General features: G+C 35.1%; 1 protein-coding gene across 1 annotated transcript in view; it reads right to left on the reverse strand.

Annotated features, from left to right (window-relative positions):
* The window catches only part of CNOT2 (CCR4-NOT transcription complex subunit 2), a 110,086-nt gene that overhangs the window by 60,313 nt on the left and 29,808 nt on the right, over positions 1-19,965 (reverse strand). The window contains exon 2 of the mRNA XM_010358718.2: positions 11,949-12,091. Coding sequence (XP_010357020.1) covers positions 11,949-11,996 — 48 coding nt within the window. The 5' untranslated portion in view covers positions 11,997-12,091. The remainder of the gene's footprint in view (positions 1-11,948; positions 12,092-19,965) is intronic.

Below are 19,965 nucleotides of genomic sequence, written 5' to 3' on the forward strand. Positions count from 1 at the left end.
GTTCTGAAAATATGCAGAGCGTCCCTCTGAGTCTTCAGCTAAGTACTGATTAGCACATGCATGTAAGGAAACTATCAGAAACTTTAAAAAAAAAAAAAAAAAAAAAAGCCACCTGAAAGAAACAGAGAAAACAATCCCCACGGCCCAGACAGGGCTGGGAATCATTTATTTTCCTACCAGCCAGAGTAGAAAAACATAATTTACATAATTCAGAAAAGAATTGCTTAAGTAGTTGGAAGAAAATTAACCCTAAAGACTACTCTGGTTCTGTTAAACAAGACCTAAAAAAAAGAAAAAAAGAAAAGGATGTCTCAAAGATCAAATGGTTTCCATTATAAGTAACTTAACTGCAACCACAAGAAATCTAAGGAATATTAATACAAATACAAACATTATATAGCACTCAACAAGATAAAGTTTCCAAAGACTGGCATCCAAGCAAAAAACACCAGCCATACAAAGCAACAGTAAAAGAGAACAGGTAATGAGGAGGGAACAAAAAACCAACACTCAATAGAAACAGACAGAGTTTCTACTAGTAAACATGAGTAATAGAATTAGTAGACAATGATATTCAAAGAGGTACAATTACATTTTGTATGTAAAAGAAGGCAGAACAATGGGCATGCCGAAGAAAAGATTAGCAAACTTAAAAACATAGTAATATTTTATCCTAACTAAAACATGGTGAGAAAAAAAGAAAAAAAAAATGAACAAAGCATCAGTAAGCTATGGGACAACTCCAGGCAAGTTGATATATGTGTAATTGGAGTCCTCAAAGGACAGTAAGATGGGTAACATATTCAAATAAATAATGGATGAAAAAAATTCCTAAATTTGTATAAACATACAAATTCAAGATGCTCAACAAATCCCATGCACAAGACTCATGAAAAAATTACACCAACATAGACCTTAACAAAGCTGTGTAAAATAACTGACAAATTTAAAAATCTTAGTATTAGCCAGAGAGAAAAAGGTATATTATATACAAAAGACTAAAGATAAGAATGACAGCAGACTTTTCATGGGAAATAAGATAGTGAAGCACCATTTAAAAATTTCTAAAAGCAAAAAACCTGTCAATTTTGAACTTCAGACTCAGTGAAAGTATATTTACAAATAAAGGTGAAATAAAGACTTTTCAAACAAAACCTAAAATAATTCATTACCACTAGAAATGCCTTAGGAAAAAAATTTTTAATCCTTTAGGCAGAAGAAAAATATTATGAAGAAGGGAATAAAAAAGGAAGAGAAGTGAGCAAGAAAATAAAGAAAGCAGGGCAAGGGAGGGAATTAAACAAAAGAAGGGAAACGAGAGAAGAAAGGGTTAAGAAGTAAGAAGAGAAAGGAAAAGATGGGAAGAAAAGGAGTCAACAAACCTATTCAGTTATGAATGATAATAAAAAGCAGAAATAACATTACCACCACCCCTAAAATTACCATGAACCATGAGAAAATATAACAGAAGTCTAAGCAGAAAATGTTTCCCTTAGAAAATGAGATTTCAGCTGAGATCTAAAGAATAATTAAAATAGATGTTGTTTGGTAGTACTACTAAGAATCCAGAACGCTCCACTAAATAACAACTAAAATTGCTCCATAAAATACTAACTTTATCCAATCAACAATACTTACTACATGCCAGACATTATTCTCAGGGGAGGATATAGTAATGAACAAAATAAACACTAACAGAGGTTACATTTTTAAGTGTACAGCTGAACCTGGAAGGGAGCAAGGGAAATTCAGCACCCTTAAACAAGAGTAAAAGCTAGAATCCCAGAGAAGCCACAAGCTTATATTCCTAAAGGAGAAGCTATTTAAAAAATCTTTTTATAAATCAGATACCTTAAAATGTTACACCATGGCTGGGAGCAGTGGCTCATGCCTGTAATCCCAGGCCGAGGTGGATGGATCACCTGAGGTCAGGAGTTCGAGACTAGCCTGGCCAATGTGGTGAAACCCCATCTATACTAAAAATACAACAAAAATTAGCCAGATGTGGTGGCAGGCGCCTGTAATCCCAGCTACTCGGGAGGCCGAGGCAGGAGAATCACTTGAACCAGGGAGGTAGAGGTTGCAATGAGCCGAGATTACACCATTGCACTCCAGCCTGGGCGACAAGAGTGAAACACTACCTCAAAAAAAAAAAAAAGGCCGGGTGCGGTGGCTCAAGCCTGTAATCCCAGCACTTTGGGAGGCCGAGACGGGCGGATCACGAGGTCAGGAGATCGAGACCATCCTGGCTAACACGGTGAAACCCGGTCTCTACTAAAAAATACAAAAAACTAGCGAGGTGGCAGGCCCCTGTAGTCCCAGCTACTCAGGAGGCTGAGGCAGGAGAATGGCGTAAACCCGGGAGGCGGAGCTTGCAGTGAGCTGAGATCGCGCCACTGCACTCCAGCCTGGGCGACAGAGCGAGACTCTGTCTCAAAAAAAAAAAAAAAAAAAAAAAAAGAGCTACACCGTAATTGTAATAATTCCTTAGTAAAGAATACAGCAAAAATCTTGTAAGCAAAAAGTGGTGACGGAATGCCCTGAAAATTTATAGCCACAAACAAGCATGAATTCACATTACCTATGTGGACTCCAACCTCAAGCTAATATTTTATTTGGAATTGGTTCTGGATTGGTAGTGCCTTAGGGGCTTAGCAAAAACAAGTGAAAATTCCCTTGGGAGAAATGTCCCCTTCTACCTAGTCCTCAAAGAATTCCCAGAGTTCTAAGAAACATGAAATGATAGCTTAATATACACACAAGGAAACAAAGCACAATGAGAACCAGCAGAAACAAAAACATTAGCATAATCTATGACAAATTCCAATTGTTGGATCTATCACAAGCTAAACACAAAAACGTATAAAATAATTAAAGAAATAAGATATATTGGAATCCAGATCTAAACAAAGGGATAAATGATTATATGGATACATAAGATATACATAGTAAGATTAACAAACTTGATCTAATGGAGAGAAACAAAGCAATACACCGGCCAATTTGGTTAATATACATTTTGTTCAAACACATGAACAAATAATTGTATCATACAGACCACGTTCTTGAACCAAAATGGAATTATATGAGAAACCAGCAACAAAAAGATAACTAGATGAACCTGGTAAGTTAATTACCTGGAAAACTAAAAACATAAGATTAAAGAACAGTATAACAAACTCTAAGAAGTGAAAGGAAAACATTAAAGAACACTGATGAATAAAAAACAAAACTAAATTTTAGAAATAAAAAAGGCTAAAATTTGACTCCTAGTAAAACTGACATCACTAGCAAGTCTGAGCAAATAAGGGGAAAAGGCACATGGTAAACAACCTTAAGAAGAAAAAAGATGCTACAGAGGCAAAAATATATAAGGTAGCATCATGAACAATTTCTTTACCCTGACAAAGTATATCTATTAAAAAAATCCTGTATCAAACATTATTTAATGATGACAACTTCAAAACTGGTGATAATTTCAAAACTGTCATTTCCTAATGATGTGTTTACTTACATGAACCCCCCCAAAGCCTACACATAAATTATAAAAATTAAAACGTTTAGCAACATTGATAGATACAAAAATCAATTTTAAGTCAACTATATTTCAGTAACACCTATAGCTAAAAATATTTTTTAAATTTACAACCAAGAAAAGCAACAAAAGTAGTCATAAATCAGACTAAAGATTTCTAAGTCCCTTATGAAAAAAATATAAAACTTTGAGAGAAAATTCGAAAGAACTCAATATATAAATTCCAGGTTAGGAAGAATATCATATACTTATCAATTCTTCCGCAAAGAAAACTGAAGTCAATGCAATTCCACTTACAAACTCAGTTGTTGGAGGGGAGCATTTTCATGAATATTTTAAATTTGTCATAGAGTAAAAGACCAAGTCAAGACTCTTATGAAGAAAAGGGCAGACAGACACAAAGATTTAACACAAAGCTTTAGTATTTAAGAAAACATGATATTGGTACAGGCACAGACAAACACATCAAGGTAACAGAAACATAAGAAATCCATGCATATAAAGAGAAACTTGATTTACAAAAGAGCTAGCACTGCTGAATAGTTAAGCAGGGTAGAACAAACTGGTACACAATGCTCATATGATAATTTAGGTGCAGGGGAAAGGAAACTGTACTCCTAACACCATGTACAAAAATCAATTTCAGGTAGACTGAATATGGAAGACAAAACAAAAAATCTTTTTTAAAAGACTACGAAGACTATCTCAATATATCTCAAACACAACCTCAACAGATGGAAATAATTTTAATTCTGAAATTATCAAATGTCAGATGAATATGAGTACTGAGGGGGTTCAAAATTGGTATAAACACTCCCAAACATATTTCTAGAAGACCTCTTAGGAATTGAATCTTTCTGAATTTTTAGAACACTGCTTTGTTCAGATAAACTTCTCTAACTTCATAAAGTTCTCTGTTCTGTTATTTTCACATAGTGTTTGAAAATACGATCACTTATTTACTGAGATTTCCTGGTTCTGTTCTCCTCTCCCATTTTTGTCTGGACCTTCTCTTTCCAATGTCTCTTGTCCCCTTCCCGCACAGTTTTAATTCCTCTCCTCAGTGGAATCCTAGAAGGACACACTGGTGGGTCATTCTCAGGAGGTCAAAGAGCTAAGCTGTTCCAATCACTAGCCTTACCATGGGTCCCTCACACTCACCTTATGAAGCTGACAAAATCTCTCCCAATTTCAAACTGGCTAATCGTATTTACCAGTGAATACTTGTTGACTACTTTGGGTGCTTCCATTCTCAGGTCCATCAGACATCCCAGTGTCTCTCTTTTTTATGCATAAAAACTGGTAACTGTAGGTCTTTTTCTTAGTTCTCACCTGCTTGTATTGGGGTTCATGGGGACACTTAGTCAACAAGTTTTGCTATAAATGTTTTCATGAGTTTTAGTTTTGCTGTCTAGTTGGTTCTATTTTTATGTGGAAATTCAGAAAATAGATTAAAAAAAAAAAAAACCAACTAAACCTGCCACCATCAATGCTATCATCCTAGACTCCACGCAAGACCTAAGAATTACGTCTTAAAAGATAACTTTGCTTGCTTCTGTATTTTCTCTGATTCACAGAAATATCTGCATTAATGTCTTAACTTTTGGTTTAATGAGTACACATTTCATATTCATGATTAAGGCAAACCACTTAAATGTATTTTTTTGAAAGAGAACACTTCATATTTCATATACAAAGTCTAAGGCATACATTGCCAAAAGGAACACCAGAGTGAACACACAGGGGTGCTACTAGATATTTTATATCTTCTTAGGAAATACAGCAGTATCTATCAGATAACCATGTGAATATAAGTGATTTGGACCTAATTACTTACTTAGCAGAGTTTCTTTTGGCCCAAGGCCACTATGAAAAATTTACCAATTCACTAAGGGTGCCATAAACCAGGTGTCTTGGTGAAACTTACGTTTTGGAAAACAAATGTCACCTTATTTGATGATTTCAGATGATAAAAAAAGTATCAGAACGAATAATGCATTCAAAGAAGGGTTAACACTTAGCATCACACAGCAATGAGCCAACCACTGAGGAACTTGGGAATTCATTTAACTTGATTTGACATTACTGGTTGGCCTGAGAAAGAGGACAAAGAGAAGCCATGAACGCCAGAAAAAAAAAAGGTCAAATTAAAAAATTTAGATTAGGCCAGTACAGTGGGTCATGTCTATAATCCCAACACTTTGGGAAGGCCAAGACAGGCAGCTCACCTGAGGTCAGGAGTTCGAGACTAGTGTCGGCAACATAGTGAAATCCTGTATCTACTGAAAATACAAAAATTAGTCGGATGTGGTGGCGCGTGTAGGTAGTTCTAACTACTTGGGAGGCTGAGGCATGAAAATTGCTTGAACTCAGGTGGCAGAGGCTGCAGTGAGTGGAGACAGTGCCACTGCACTCCAGCCTGGGTGACAGAAACCCTGTCTCCAAAAAAAAAAAAAAAAAGTTGGGTGCAGTGGCTCACACCTGTAATCCCAGCAAATTGGGAGGCCGAGGCAGATGGATCGCCTGAGGTCAGGAGTTCAAGACCAGCCTGACCAACATGGAGAAACCTTGTCTCTACTATAAAAAAAAAAAAAAAAAAAAAGCAGTATTAGCCGGGTGTGGTGGCATGCCTATAATCCCAGCTACTTAGGAGGCTGAGGCAGGAGAATCACTTGAACCTGGGAGGTTCACCTGAACCTGGGAGGTTGAGGTGAGCACTCAAGCGATCACGCCATTGCACTCCAGCCTGAGCAACGAGAGAAACTCTTTCTCAAATAAAAAAAAATTTTTTTACATCACGGAGTCAAAGTGACTTCTGTTGCTAATCATGTGATCATGACATTAACACAGCTTTCACAATCAAAAATTTAATTATAAGAACAACTTCATCTTAAGCAGCTGTCCAAATGCAAGTAAAGGGCACATAAAAAGTCATCCATGTGAGTTTTTTCTACCCCTTTCTCTGGCTAGTGATAACGTGTCACAGTCATCTGGTTGCAAGACTTTCAAGAGCAAAGAAGAGAAAACTGAACCAATTCAGTGGATTCAGGCTTTTTTCCTTTTTTAAAAATCATTCTGTCATTAGGTTGCTCTTACTCATCTTCACCCAACACCAAGCCGCAGTATATAACTAAAAACTCAATTTTTCTTCTCTGGGCGCCAGATCTGACAAATTTTCAATTAAGTATTAATTTAATAAAATTCTATCCATCTATCGATCCATCAATCGACTGATCGATCGACCAACTGACTGAGAGGGTCTTGCTCTGTCACACAGGCTGGAGTGCAGTGATGTGATGATAGCTCACTGTAGCCTCAAACTCTGGGGCTCAAGCTATTCTCCCACATCACCCTCTCCAGCAGCGAGGACTACAGGTGCACAGCACTACACTCAGCTACGATTTTATTTCCTTAAGTGTTCTTTATATTCATTATATATCTCTAATATACTATATATCATAGATTCTAAGATGCTTTGGTGCTGGTACTGTTTGTCACAACTATGACTCGAAGTCACCATAAGCTGTAACATGCATCCTGAACTTCAGGGAGAAAAAAAATGTTCAATAATGTGCCACTTGCAATAAAAGAAAGGAAATACATTAAATTGTTTATTTACAATTACATTTTTATTGCAGTATAAAAGAAAAATTATGATCTGAATACAGCACATACTAAATGGAAATATACTTAGTGATTCATTTGTTTCTGTTTATATTAAGTAGCTTGTATTTCAAATACTCTGTATTATGGAGAAATCCTTGGTGAATTGTCAAGTAGGTGTTGAGTACTTTAGCTATATCTAGGAAATTGTTTAGGGTCTTGAGTGGGCTGAAAATTCATTATGATTTTTCCTACTCAAAATAATAAAATACGGGGCACCACTTTCCAAAAAATTGCCACACAATACATAAAAAAGATGTACCTCAATATACTGAAACACATATATGTAATAAAGTTACAAAAATATAAAGAATGAAACACAAAATTAAAACTGCTGATTACTTCTGGGGAAGAGGGCAGAGGAAAGAATGGGAAACGGAAACAGCTCCATTAAGTACAATGCAGAAAAATACACATTTGTTAAAGACAAAGATGATGAATCACAGCTACACTATATAGTCACTAGTAAAGATCTGAAAAGGTACACAACAAACTCTTAAGAGTAAAGTTGTCAAGGCAAACTTTCTCATTGTTATTTTATATTCCGTATTTTTCTTCAATGTTTTGGTAATGGGCATCTGTTATTTTTAAAGTTAATAAAAAGGAAGTAAGGTATTTAATATTGGGAAAGAAAATGGCAATACAATCATTGTTACAGGTCTCTGACACACTATATTCCACAAAAATACAGTGTTTTAGGTTATGAATCATTCTTCAGAAACGTATGGACTAGGATGCATTAGACCCAGTTTGTAGATAATGCATTGAATGAACTAGCATATGATGTGACCAGTGACCTCATATTGAAAAGTTCCACTCAAAGTAACATCTAAATATCTTGAAAATACCTCTATTTTCCCATACCTCTTACACTGGTATGTTACCCAGTATACTTTCCATTTCTTCCTTTCCCTTCTTTCACTGTTTTGTTTAATTTTATTGGAACAACATGCACTGAACACCTATCTACATACCAGGCACCAAGCTAGGGATTGGCAGTACCAAAATATAGATACGGTCCCAGTTTTCAAGAAGCTTATTAGATACAGCAGTATTATCTAATTCGATTTTCTGCAATGATGGAAATGTTCTGTACCTGCACTGTTCAATACAGTAGCCATTAGCAGCATGTAGCCACTGAGCATTTGAAATGTGGTTAATGTGACCAATGAACTTTCAAGTTTATTTAATTTAAATGAGTTTAAATTTAAATAGCTACTTGTGACTAGTGCCTATGGCACTGGACTGCCCAAGTCTACAGGAAGACAAGGACAAATAACCACAACTACAATGTATTATGGTAAACTCTGAACTAAAAGTATGTTAAAGGCTATGAAAGAAAGGGAAAGGAACACTAAGTCTACCATAGGGTGACGTCTGGAAAAACTGACACTTAATTCTTGAATCATGTGAACAAAGGTGAGGCATTACATGAAAATAACCAATATAAGTAAACCCTTGTGGATTTAAAACTGCATGGCAGGGAGATTAAAAGCAGTGTTGTATTACTAAATAGGAAAATCTACTACAAAGAGTAACAGGACAGATACCAGAAAGGTAAATGTATGTTAAGAAGGCCAGAATGTGGGAAGTCTAAATGTAATGTTTAGAAGCTTGAATATGCTATGTAACAAAGGAAAGCAGGGTCGGGCACAGTGGCTCACACCTGTAATCCCAGCACTTTCAGAGGCCGAGGCGGACAGATTACGAGGTCAGGAGTTCGAGGCCAGCCTGACCAACATGGTGAAACTCCATCTCTACTAAAAATACAAAAATTAGCTGGGCATGGTGGCGCGCACCTGTAATCCAGCTACTTAGGAGGCTGAGGCAGGAGAATCCCTTGAACCCAGGAGGCGGAGGTTGCAGTAGTGCACCACTGCACTCCAGACTGGGCGACAGAGTGAGAGTCGGCCTCAAAACAACAACAAACCCCACCCCCCCCCAAAAAAACAAAAAAAGGGAAAGCCATTGATTAGTCAAATTGGTAATTAAGATGGTTTATATTTGTGCATGCGCATGCTCATAGTTAGGGTAAGTTAGTCTAAATTAGAGGAAGATAAGAAAATGCTTACAAAAACTGAAGGTGCATTTCCTTGGAAAAACCTTGACAATCCAAAAATGAACCGTGAGCCATATAAATAAATTGTTTTATCTGAACTAATATGGCAAGTCTATCTCTGCAAATAAACTTCAACTACTGTATTCAAACTCCGAATACCTAACTGGGCTTAAATTTATAGTAAGAAAGGAAACACACAAAGTAGATACCACCATAAAAATCAATACTTCAAACCATGCCCATTTAAAAGTCACTATCTTCAGCACATAGCCGAGGGAATGCACTTTCCTACACTAAATTCCTAAGGCTTTAATCAGGTCTGAAAGGAAATGAGACCTGGAGAAATGTTACAAAATTTTTTGTTAAACTCTGGAGTATTAGCCTATTATCAGAATGTTCGAATAAATACAAAGTGTCTCTCAAAAGCAAAAGCCCTCAAAGATAAATGAAAATGGTTATAAACATAGACACAAAAAAATTCTACTTTACCCTTGAAAAATAAATAAATTTCCTCCAAAATAGAATTTTTAAAAACCCAAAATCATTTTCATCAATTCGGAAGATTTAAGTTCTCTCTTCTAGCTATTTTGAAATATACAATACCTTGTTAATTATAGTCACCCTACTCTGCTATGGAACATTAGAATTTATCCCTCTATGTCCCTTTTCTCTTTTGTTTTTACTTAGTGATGTTAAATGCATATTGGAGTATCCTTGGAAACAGTTGTTTAAAGCTGGGTTGTAAAATTATTTTATTTTTGAACCCTACTCTGAAAAGCACATGTATAGAAACAGAATTTCCTGTTAGGTATTATGATGAATATATTAAGAATATAAAAATTCTTACACTACCAGTACAAATACAAATGTTACTTTAGTGATGAACATTCCTTTGAATTTCCCATACATTCTTATATACACATTCTAAACATGTGACAAAATACCACACGTACCTCATAAATATGTACAACTATATATCAATAAACAGAGAAAAGGGACAACATTTTGAGGCAGCAAAACCACAACCAAAAATGTGTTTTCCAGGTATGCTCAAAAACCTGGATTATTTGTAAATAATGTGACTGGAACAATGGAGTATTTTTAGTGTAGAATGAGCAAGAATAAGCAGATGTCTTCATATATAAAACCTAATTCTGTTTTCTTTCTTAACTATAAATTTTGGAATTCTATATTAATATGGTTCCATGAGACAAATTAACTATAGTGTGTAATTACATAAAAATTCTACATTTACACTTTACAAACTGGATTATGAGCACTGAAAAGCTACATAATTCAGAATCACAAAATTCTTAAAATAATTTGGCAGAACCTACCAAAAGATGCAGAAGTTCAAGAAGTGTGACCAATTAAAATCTTATGAGTCAAGGTAATTGGAAGTGGTTGGGAAGCAGGAGCTACACCTGAGTACAAATAATTAGCAAAGGCTATGTTGGTCAAGTCTGTGAGGACAACTCAGAAGAAAACTTACAGAGAAAACTGATTCAGCATAGCCTCAGTTTTCTCTGGCTTATTAAAATCATAAAGATCTGGCAAGAAACTTTAGACACCAAGTTAGAAAAAATTCTAGAAAGGTTAAATATGACATTATTTTTAATTAGGAACAGTGCCTAAACCAGAACCCAGATCTTATAGTCAAAGGCTCTTTGTTATACTACACACCAAAAAGACTAATTTACAATTTGCTCCACCGCTCACTTTTACAATTTGAGGGAAGAAAAGATTAGCTGGGCTAAAATAAATGGTTAGCAGATAAACGGTTAACCAAAGCTGCTGCTATCATACTAGTTGCCTTCACAACCTAGAGGGAATGAACTGATGAGTGAAAGGAAGTGTGGGAGGTCGGGAGGTTTGACACATATCTGTGCAGGAAGCCTAAAAGTTTATTTGTACTCAAGCTTTAAAGTATTCTCTATTCCGGATAACTAAATAAATGTGATAACAGATCACTATCAAATGAATAAAGGATATTTCCTTTAAAAAACTAAATTCAAATATGTTGGTTTTCTTTAAATCACTGTTTAATAGCACAATCCTTAAAATTCACCTTCTTTTCAAAGTTCAGAAATAGCAACATTACATTTCCACTATTCTTTCAGCCTTCCTACACACTCAAGGAATGGATATGATTAACCACCTTATTAAATGAGAAAACAAGAATTGAGCATTTTAAGGACAGCAAACTAATAACAAATTCAATAGAATTTGGGTCTCTGAGCACCCTGGGTTTCTCATTTCTATTTCTTCTATACTCTACTCACCTCTGTCTACATTTCTGTGACATATACTTTGCTATCCAAAATACAGCACAAGACTTAGGGTTTAGCCTTCCAGGAATAATATACATAAAAGCAATCAACACTTTCATTTTTACTAGCTTTGAATCCAGTCATGAAGTCATAACGTGTATATCATATAATCTAAGTTTTGACATACATCTCAGAAAACCTGATTTGACACTAAAAGAATATACATTATGAATATGTTTTATTCTGAAAAGTGTTCCCAACTGTTTCAACTATCAAATCCAGTACTTAATTTAAAATTATAAACCCAAATTTTCAAATTGAGGTGTATCGAATTTGCTGGTTCCAATTACATATAACACATTTAAACAGTTTCAATATAGCTATAAGACCAATAGAGAAAAAAGCAAAAGACTGGTCTTACCTGGTAGTTTCTTTTCTCAGATAATGTATGTCCATCAGTCCTCACCATAGAGTCGTGTCCTTTCCTCACAGTACCGGAGGCAATCAAATAGAACTGTCACTCAAGGGTCGTGTCACAGGAAGGACCGCCCACCACTTCTCCCTCTAGAGTGGAATTATCCAAAAGCCGTCAAAATTACTAACACATAAATATATCAACAGTAGCAAAAATATTCAATATGATACACAGAAAACAAAAAAAAGTAATTGTTCTATACTCCAACCAGTCTTCCTCGTAATCATTTTCGTGGGCTAGACTAGCATACTTTATTTGCAACAGAAATTATTAAATATGAAATATTCTTCCTACCCACTTCTACTTTCCTCAGTTAAGACTGTCTGCCAGACATCATACACAAGGGAGAAATTTACAGTGAATAAAAAATGAAATGGACAAAAAAGTTTACCCCTCCCACAACTGATATTTTTTTCTTTTACGTGTATCTTCTCCAGTTATCTCAAAAACATACAATTCATATTCAATCATTTAACTACAAATCCTTCCCCTCCAAATTATTATATATATGGTGATAGAATATATAAGTTACTCACACAGCTACTGATTCACTCTGTGTAGGTTTATTCCCATACAACAAAATGGGAATGCAACATATATTCTTAACATGATTAAGAGATACAAACCTAACTCAATATTCCATTAAGCTTTACTCCAAAAAGAAGAGCAAAAAATGTCAACTTCCATTGATGCTTTTGTCTTTCAGTCATCCAATTTCACGCACACTCCAATAGGGAATTCACTTTTTTTACACTGGGCAAAAAAATGATAGGGCTAATTTCTTAAACTGCAGAGATATAAATAAGTTCAAAATGACCTGCACTCGAGGTACCACCTCCCATCAAAAAAAAAAAAAAAAAAAAAAAAAAAAAATCACTGAAGCTGAGGTGACAGCCACAAGAAATGCTGTCTTTAAAATGAATATTGAAAATGAGAGTTCAAATGTTCAAAGGTGGAAATACAAACAATTCGTAAATATGCATTTTCAAGACAGAAATCTCTTAGCTAAGTTTGGTTAAACATTCTCCCTAAGGAAGTACTATGTATACCTACTGAACTAATAATCTTGCTAGCCACTAAAGATTATATTCAAATTCAGAGCAACTATGTAATATCAACAAACATATTTTGTGAGGAGGTAACATCTAATCTATAATTTATAAGGAGAATGAATCAGTATTATTAAAACCAACAAACACGCATGTACATATATACATGGAGTACCTCTAAAAAGCAATCTATACGGGCAGAACATTTAAAAAAAAATGTTTAAATTTAAAAAAAAAAGTTTTTTTAAAATCATAAAAAATGAATATTACTAAATTTAAGTTTTAAAAAGAACCCAGGTGACAAAAACCTATCTTCTGGCTCCTCGTTTATGTTTGATCACAAAAGTAGTGGGAGGTGTATTTTTACTTAAGTCTGACTATCTTACAGTGTACATTTAGCTGAAATATTTCAAGATGTCAGGCTGCATGACAAAATTGTAATTGCTGATTACCAAATTTATAAGTACCTTTGAAATTAAATATGTCTCTTTCAAAAACAACAAAGGAGTAAAGTTTTAAAAGCATATTGACTACTATAATGTAATCTTTATCATTTAGCAAGCAATGAAGTTTTCATAAGGAAAAGTTACCAAGTGAATTGGATATTCAGGAATTGTTAAATGACGCACATTTGGCACCAACTCAAATTTTCACGATTGTCACAAAAAGAGAGCAAGATTATTTTATTATGCATCCCCTAAATATTAACTGTTTTAATATTAGTGTTTTATAATATTAAATTGTAAAGTAGTACTTGCTTTACCATTAATACATACATGGTGACTCTGAATTTAGTGGATAATAACGCAAAATTTCAGTCAGTACTTACAGAATAAAATGTTTTCCTTCTTATATAATACTTAGGGTCTGTGAATTACTTTCAATTATATTAATGTCAGCAAAAGAATGTTGGAAATCTATAATCAGGTAAGGTAATTTTCTTTTCTTTTTTTTTTTTTTTGAGACGGAGTCTCGCTCTGTCGCCCAGGCTGGAGTGCAGTGGCCGGATCTCAGCTCACTGCAAGCTCCGCCTCCCAGATTTACGCCATTCTCCTGCCGCAGCCTCCCGAGTAGCTGGGACTACAGGCGCCCGCCACCTCGCCCAGCTAGTTTTTTGTACTTTTTAGTAGAGACGGGGTTTCGCCATGTTAGCCAGGATGGTCTCGATCTCCTGACCTCGTGATCCGCCCGCCTCGGCCTCCCAAAGTGCTGGGATTACAGGCTTGAGCCACCGCGCCGGGCCAGGTAAGGTAATTTTCAATACACTAATGTTGTATACATCTTTAACATAACCTAATTATATACAAAAGATAACTGAATTTTATATGCTAATACCATAACAATACATATTAATATTTAATCTGTAAGAATTTATCAGATAAAAGTTCACTTTGAAGAATTATGGATTTTCGTATAAAGGGAAAATCTGTTTATTATTTGCTTTGTTTCTTCTTCTGGGGATAATTGGAAATATTTCATGGCCTGGAGTTTCAATCCATAGCCACCATACTCTAATCAATGTGGGAGCTAATATTCTATACTGAAATAAGAATCATTATCTCCTTTCAATAAAGAGAAAAATGACTGAAGACACTGTATTTTCTTCCAAATAAACATAAAAAGTTAACATTTGTCACCACTATCTTCACTGTACTATATTAAATAAAAATATTCAGCAATAAATTATGTTGATAACCTTCATATTGGAAATGAAAGGATGTACAATAAGTCAAAGAGACAGTCTGTGAAAAGGAACAAGCATGACAGAGAGCAAGCACCCTAGGTGCCAAAATTTATTAAGGTTTATACACTGTTCTCCCACTAAGTCCTATAAATATTCAAGAATTCAGAAAAGACAAATATTTGCAAAACTACAATGAAATTTTCTATAAGGCAAGGGTGTATTTCATGATGAAAAAAAGAGGCTATGTTTACCCTTCTACCTTAAATAAACAGAAAACTAGACAAAATATATGAAACAATGGTTTCCAGACATCACACAACAATCTTCTCAGGACAGAGATCATCAAGAAAAAGGAACAAATATAGTGCACCCAGCTCACTGCCTGTAGAGTTTTGAGGCTGAAGCACAAGGAGGGGAAACTGGAACTAATTCTTTTTAATATATTTGATGAGCACTATAAACCCACAGATCCAAATTCACCACCTCTAAAGAGAATAACAACAACAAAACCACATGATCATAACATCTCAGAGTAAAACTGCTACAAAACAGCAATAAGAATCTTAAAGCAGGGGAAAAAATACATAGAGTAACAAAGGTAGGAATGACATCAGACTTCTCAGTAGAAACAATGCAAATCAGAGGACAGTGGTTCAATATATTTAAAGTATAGAAAAAAGAAAACTATCAACAAAGAATTCTAGGCCCAGCTAAAATATCTTTCAAAAATGAAAGTAAGTACAGCCATGTTAGAAGGAGGTTAGGCAATTTCTTATAAAGGTAAACAAAATCTTACCATACAACTCAGCAACTATGCCCCTAAGTATTTACCAGTATAAACTGAAAACAGGTTCACACCAAAACCAGTACATGTATGAAGATGTACTTCATTCCAGTGAAGATGTGATGTCCTTTAATAGGTGAACGGATAAACAGAGTATCTACACAACAGAATACTCTCAACAATAAAATAGAAGCTGTTAATTCATGCAAGATGGATGAATCTTAAGTGCATTTTTGCTACAGGAAAGAAACCAGACCCCAAAGGCCACAAGTTGAACAAGTCCATTAATATGACATTGTGGAAAAGGCAAAATTATAAACACAAAAAATAGACCAATTACTTCTCTCTGGCCTTAGTTTCCTAAGCTATAAATAAAATGATTTAGATGAATCTTAACTTTTCCTTTCTTTAAACTTTTTAAAAAACTTTTCCCATGTTCCCCTCAACCCACTTCATTACTCAATAGTATTTAAACAATGGCCAAATATTTTAAAGGCTGAAAATAGTATCTAAAGTATCTGTAATTTGGTAGTCATTACCACACTCAAAATATGAATTTCATCAGGTTAAGACAGCTGAACCAGCTGAACAGGTTTTCTTTTTTTTAACAGAAGACATTACATTCTAGGGTGGCTATTAATTAGGACAAACTACAAGATGTGACCAATTTCACTGGAGCTCAATAAAACGTGCAGTAAATGCACTTAGCCATTATCTTGAAAATAAGGGTTCCTCAAATTCTAGAACTATGTCAAGCAACGTTTTCTTAATAGGTCGACTGCAGTCACACAAATATTTCCTTGCCCTTATGAACTAATTTTTTGCTTGATCAAATGGATAAATGTTTTTAAAATTCTAAGTTGATGGGCAGATGAAATAAATATAAATAAAATTCAAGAATTTCAGTAAAATAAAAATAAATAAAACTCAAGAATACCATACCTGGTCTAGGAAAATTGCCATATTAACTAAGAACAGTTTCTCTATTTTAGTAATATAGGTTTCATAGACCTATAATTAGCATGTAAAATGAAAAGTTGCCTATATCTACAAAGAAAAACAAATACAACTTAACAATATTCTACTGAAATGAATTTGCTCTCTGGTTGTCATAATGAATGAATTTGCTCTCTGGTTGTCATAATACTGTATAACAATGTTGTATGTGTCTTCCATTTTCTATAGTGGTACTACTTTTAACACAACTGTATAGTTCTCTCATCCATACTCCAAGGAGGATTCTACACATCCGATACAAAGAATTTACTCTAAGGAGAGAGTCAGGTCTATCTAAAAGGCCCACCATCTTGAGACATAGAAATTTTCTTCTACTGCAGCTTAAAAGTTTCAAATGAAGTGAATACTTAAAGGGAATCCTACTGATCTTAAACGACAAAAGTTCAATAATTTCTGAACCACAGGCTTGAAAATTAAAAGCTCTTCATTTGATTTGGGCTTAAATAAAACTGGGGTCTGAAATTCAGACAATAGGGGTTGTTTCTAGTCTTCCTGCTGCCCGAAATGTACATATGTTTACACAAGTTGCTTAGCTTCTGTCTGATTTAATTTCCTCCTATTATAAATGAAAATAATATGGTCTAGTTCATGGTTTAGAGAAGGAGCAGCCGGCGAGGGAGATGAAAACCAAAGAGAGTATGGGAGATGTCTTGAAAGTTAACTGGAATAAGTGGTTCAAGGAAGAATGTAATCAACTGTTTCAAAATGCTGTTAATTTAAAAAAAAAAAGAGAATTAATCTTTGGATTTAGCAGCATGGAGATCACCGACTTGGTAAACTTCACAAGATAGCTTTGGTGAAATAAATGTACTAACTAGACTGGATTCACAAGAGAACAGGAAGAGAGAAACTGGAGACAAAGTATAGACATCATTTTCAAGAAGTTTTGCCATAAAAGTGAAAAATGGTATTAGCTGAAAAAATACAGCGTTGACAGAAGGCTTTTTTTAAAGACAGGAAAAATTATGGCACAGAGGAAAATGCAGATGATACAAGATGGAGAGAGAGAAATTACTGGAGTGATGACTTTGAGCAGATGTGGATGGCATTAATAAGAGAGAGTGGCCTTAGATAGGCACAAAGATGTATCATCAATAGAAACAGAAAAAAAGATAGTAAATAGGAATAGATTCAGGTAGACCATAGTAATAAAAGCTATGGAAGTTCTCATGCAGCTGTTTCTGTTTTCTTCGTAAAATAAGAAATGAAGTTATTGGGTGAGCCTAAGAACATGGGAGGAAGTGTTAGAGGTCTGAGGAGAGAGGAAAAGGTCTTCTAAGAAAGGGAGAGTGAAGGGATTAGAGGAACGACAGTAGGTAGAATTGCCAAGTATCACTAAGGACCCATGGGAGGTTGGTGTTCTCCAGCCACACACAACTGCAGCCATGCAAGAACAGTATAGATAGAAGCAGACTTAACCAAAAGTCTTGAGTATTAAGAAGCATGAGAGAAGCAATAGAATTAAGGGTATAAGCAATATAGTGATTACTGATGATGGGTAAGAAAACAAAGAGTAAGAAAAGTGAGAATATCTCAGTAAGTACTAGCCATACTGCCTTTCTTCGTGTTTCTCAAACACATCCAGTCAGTTCTCAATTTAGTGTCTTTGCATTTGCTGCTCCTTTTCAATGATCTTACCCCAAATCTCCAAATGCCAAGAGGTTAACATGTCTGCTTGACTATCTCTTTTCAGAAAGGCTTTCACTGAACACCCAACAGTCTGAATTTTGTTCTCATTTGTTTTGTTTGTATCCCTTATGTTCCTTAAGCAGAAGAACCTTGTCTGTCAAGCTTATCACTGTTATCACAAGTACCTACAATAAGTGATACATAACAGATACATTTTACTGAATAAATGAAACACAAAAAATACACTAAATCCTTTACTAACTTTAATTTTATGGAAACATCATTTTCCTTACAAGGACTGCAGCATCTTGTCTAGTAAGAGAAAGACCAGCAACCAGAAGGTTAATTTTAAAAGTTAGTTCCTACCAAATCAAATACTTTTAAAATATAAATGTACATTGATTCCCCCTTGAGAGTCTGATGTAGGACAAGCTTTTTCTTTGAGTGTAGGATTAGTAATTAACTTTTCACACGATGTTTTGTATGATGCACTTCTATAATGCATCTTTTAAGATGTCCAGTTTCAATTTTGTTTAAAGTTGAACAAGACCTTAAAGACAACTAAATAGCAGAATCTTTCTGAAATTTTACAAACACTTTCTAGTTTTTTAATAGCTGTCTCAGCATAGCAAACACTCATGGTTGATATTCTAAAAGCCCTTTTATCTGTGACCACCATAGTTGTCCAAATATTCAAACTTTCCCACATGGTTCAAGAGTAAATGCTGGTTGGGCGCAGTGGCTCATGCCTGTAATCCCAGCACTTTGGGAGGCCAAGGCAGGCAGATCACCTGAGGTCAGGAGTTCAAGACCAGCCTGGCCAACATGGCAAAACCCCATCTCTACTGAAAATACAAAAATTAGCCAGGCTTGGTGGTAGGCACCTGCAATCCCAGCTGCTCAGGAGGTGGAAGCAGTAGAATCGCTTGAACCCGGGAGATGGAGGTTGCAGTGAGCTGAGATTGTGCCACTGCACTCCAGCCTAGGCAAGAGACCCTGTCTTAAAAAAAAAAAAAAAAAAAAAAAAAGCGTAAATGCGATCAGTCTAAGTCAATATGGTAATCCTATCCCCCTTGTCAGTAATTGATTTATGAAAGGACACTTGAACCAATCCTGGCTGGTGAGACATAAGGGAAAAACTGATGGTAGGATTTTAGGAAAGGAAGAAAAACAGTCCATCTTTCCCAATAGCTGTTATATCAGAACAGCACAACTAGAGCTACTATATCCATCTTGTAACCATAAAGAGAGAGAGACTGTGGACATGCTGACACTCTGACAATGGCAGAACAAACAAAAAGAATCTAACCTTGAAATTAATTATTAAACAACCACACAAAACCTTCCATTCCTCCAGATATATGAGAAAATAGTTTTCCATACTGCTTAGTCAGTTGAACCAAAAGCTTCCTAAACCTCTGGGCTTATCCACACCTAATCCTTTAGCAATTTATAAAGAACTTTATATAAAGTCCTTCCAAACCATTCACCGTGCTTTTCATTAAAACAACAGCTCTATTTTTCTACGCTCATATTTTATTCACTTAGATCACATTTAAAGTAAAAGTTACATTAACACTCGCATAAAAACGGATCCTCGTTAAGCATATAACTAACCTGGTGGAGAAAAGGGTACAAGGGTAAACGAGAGCGTAGTTTACTAGCTATAAATGTTCAGAATACTCAGGACTAAGAATCTAAAATAATGGTTTGTTTAAAAGAGGTCAGTTAAGTGTAGGTTTAAGAATACTGGTTATAAACATATTTCTGTATATATTAATATCTTTATTTAACAAATGG

This window comes from Rhinopithecus roxellana, chromosome 10, assembly GCF_007565055.1.
Source record: "Rhinopithecus roxellana isolate Shanxi Qingling chromosome 10, ASM756505v1, whole genome shotgun sequence".
Classification (NCBI taxonomy): domain Eukaryota; kingdom Metazoa; phylum Chordata; class Mammalia; order Primates; family Cercopithecidae; genus Rhinopithecus; species Rhinopithecus roxellana.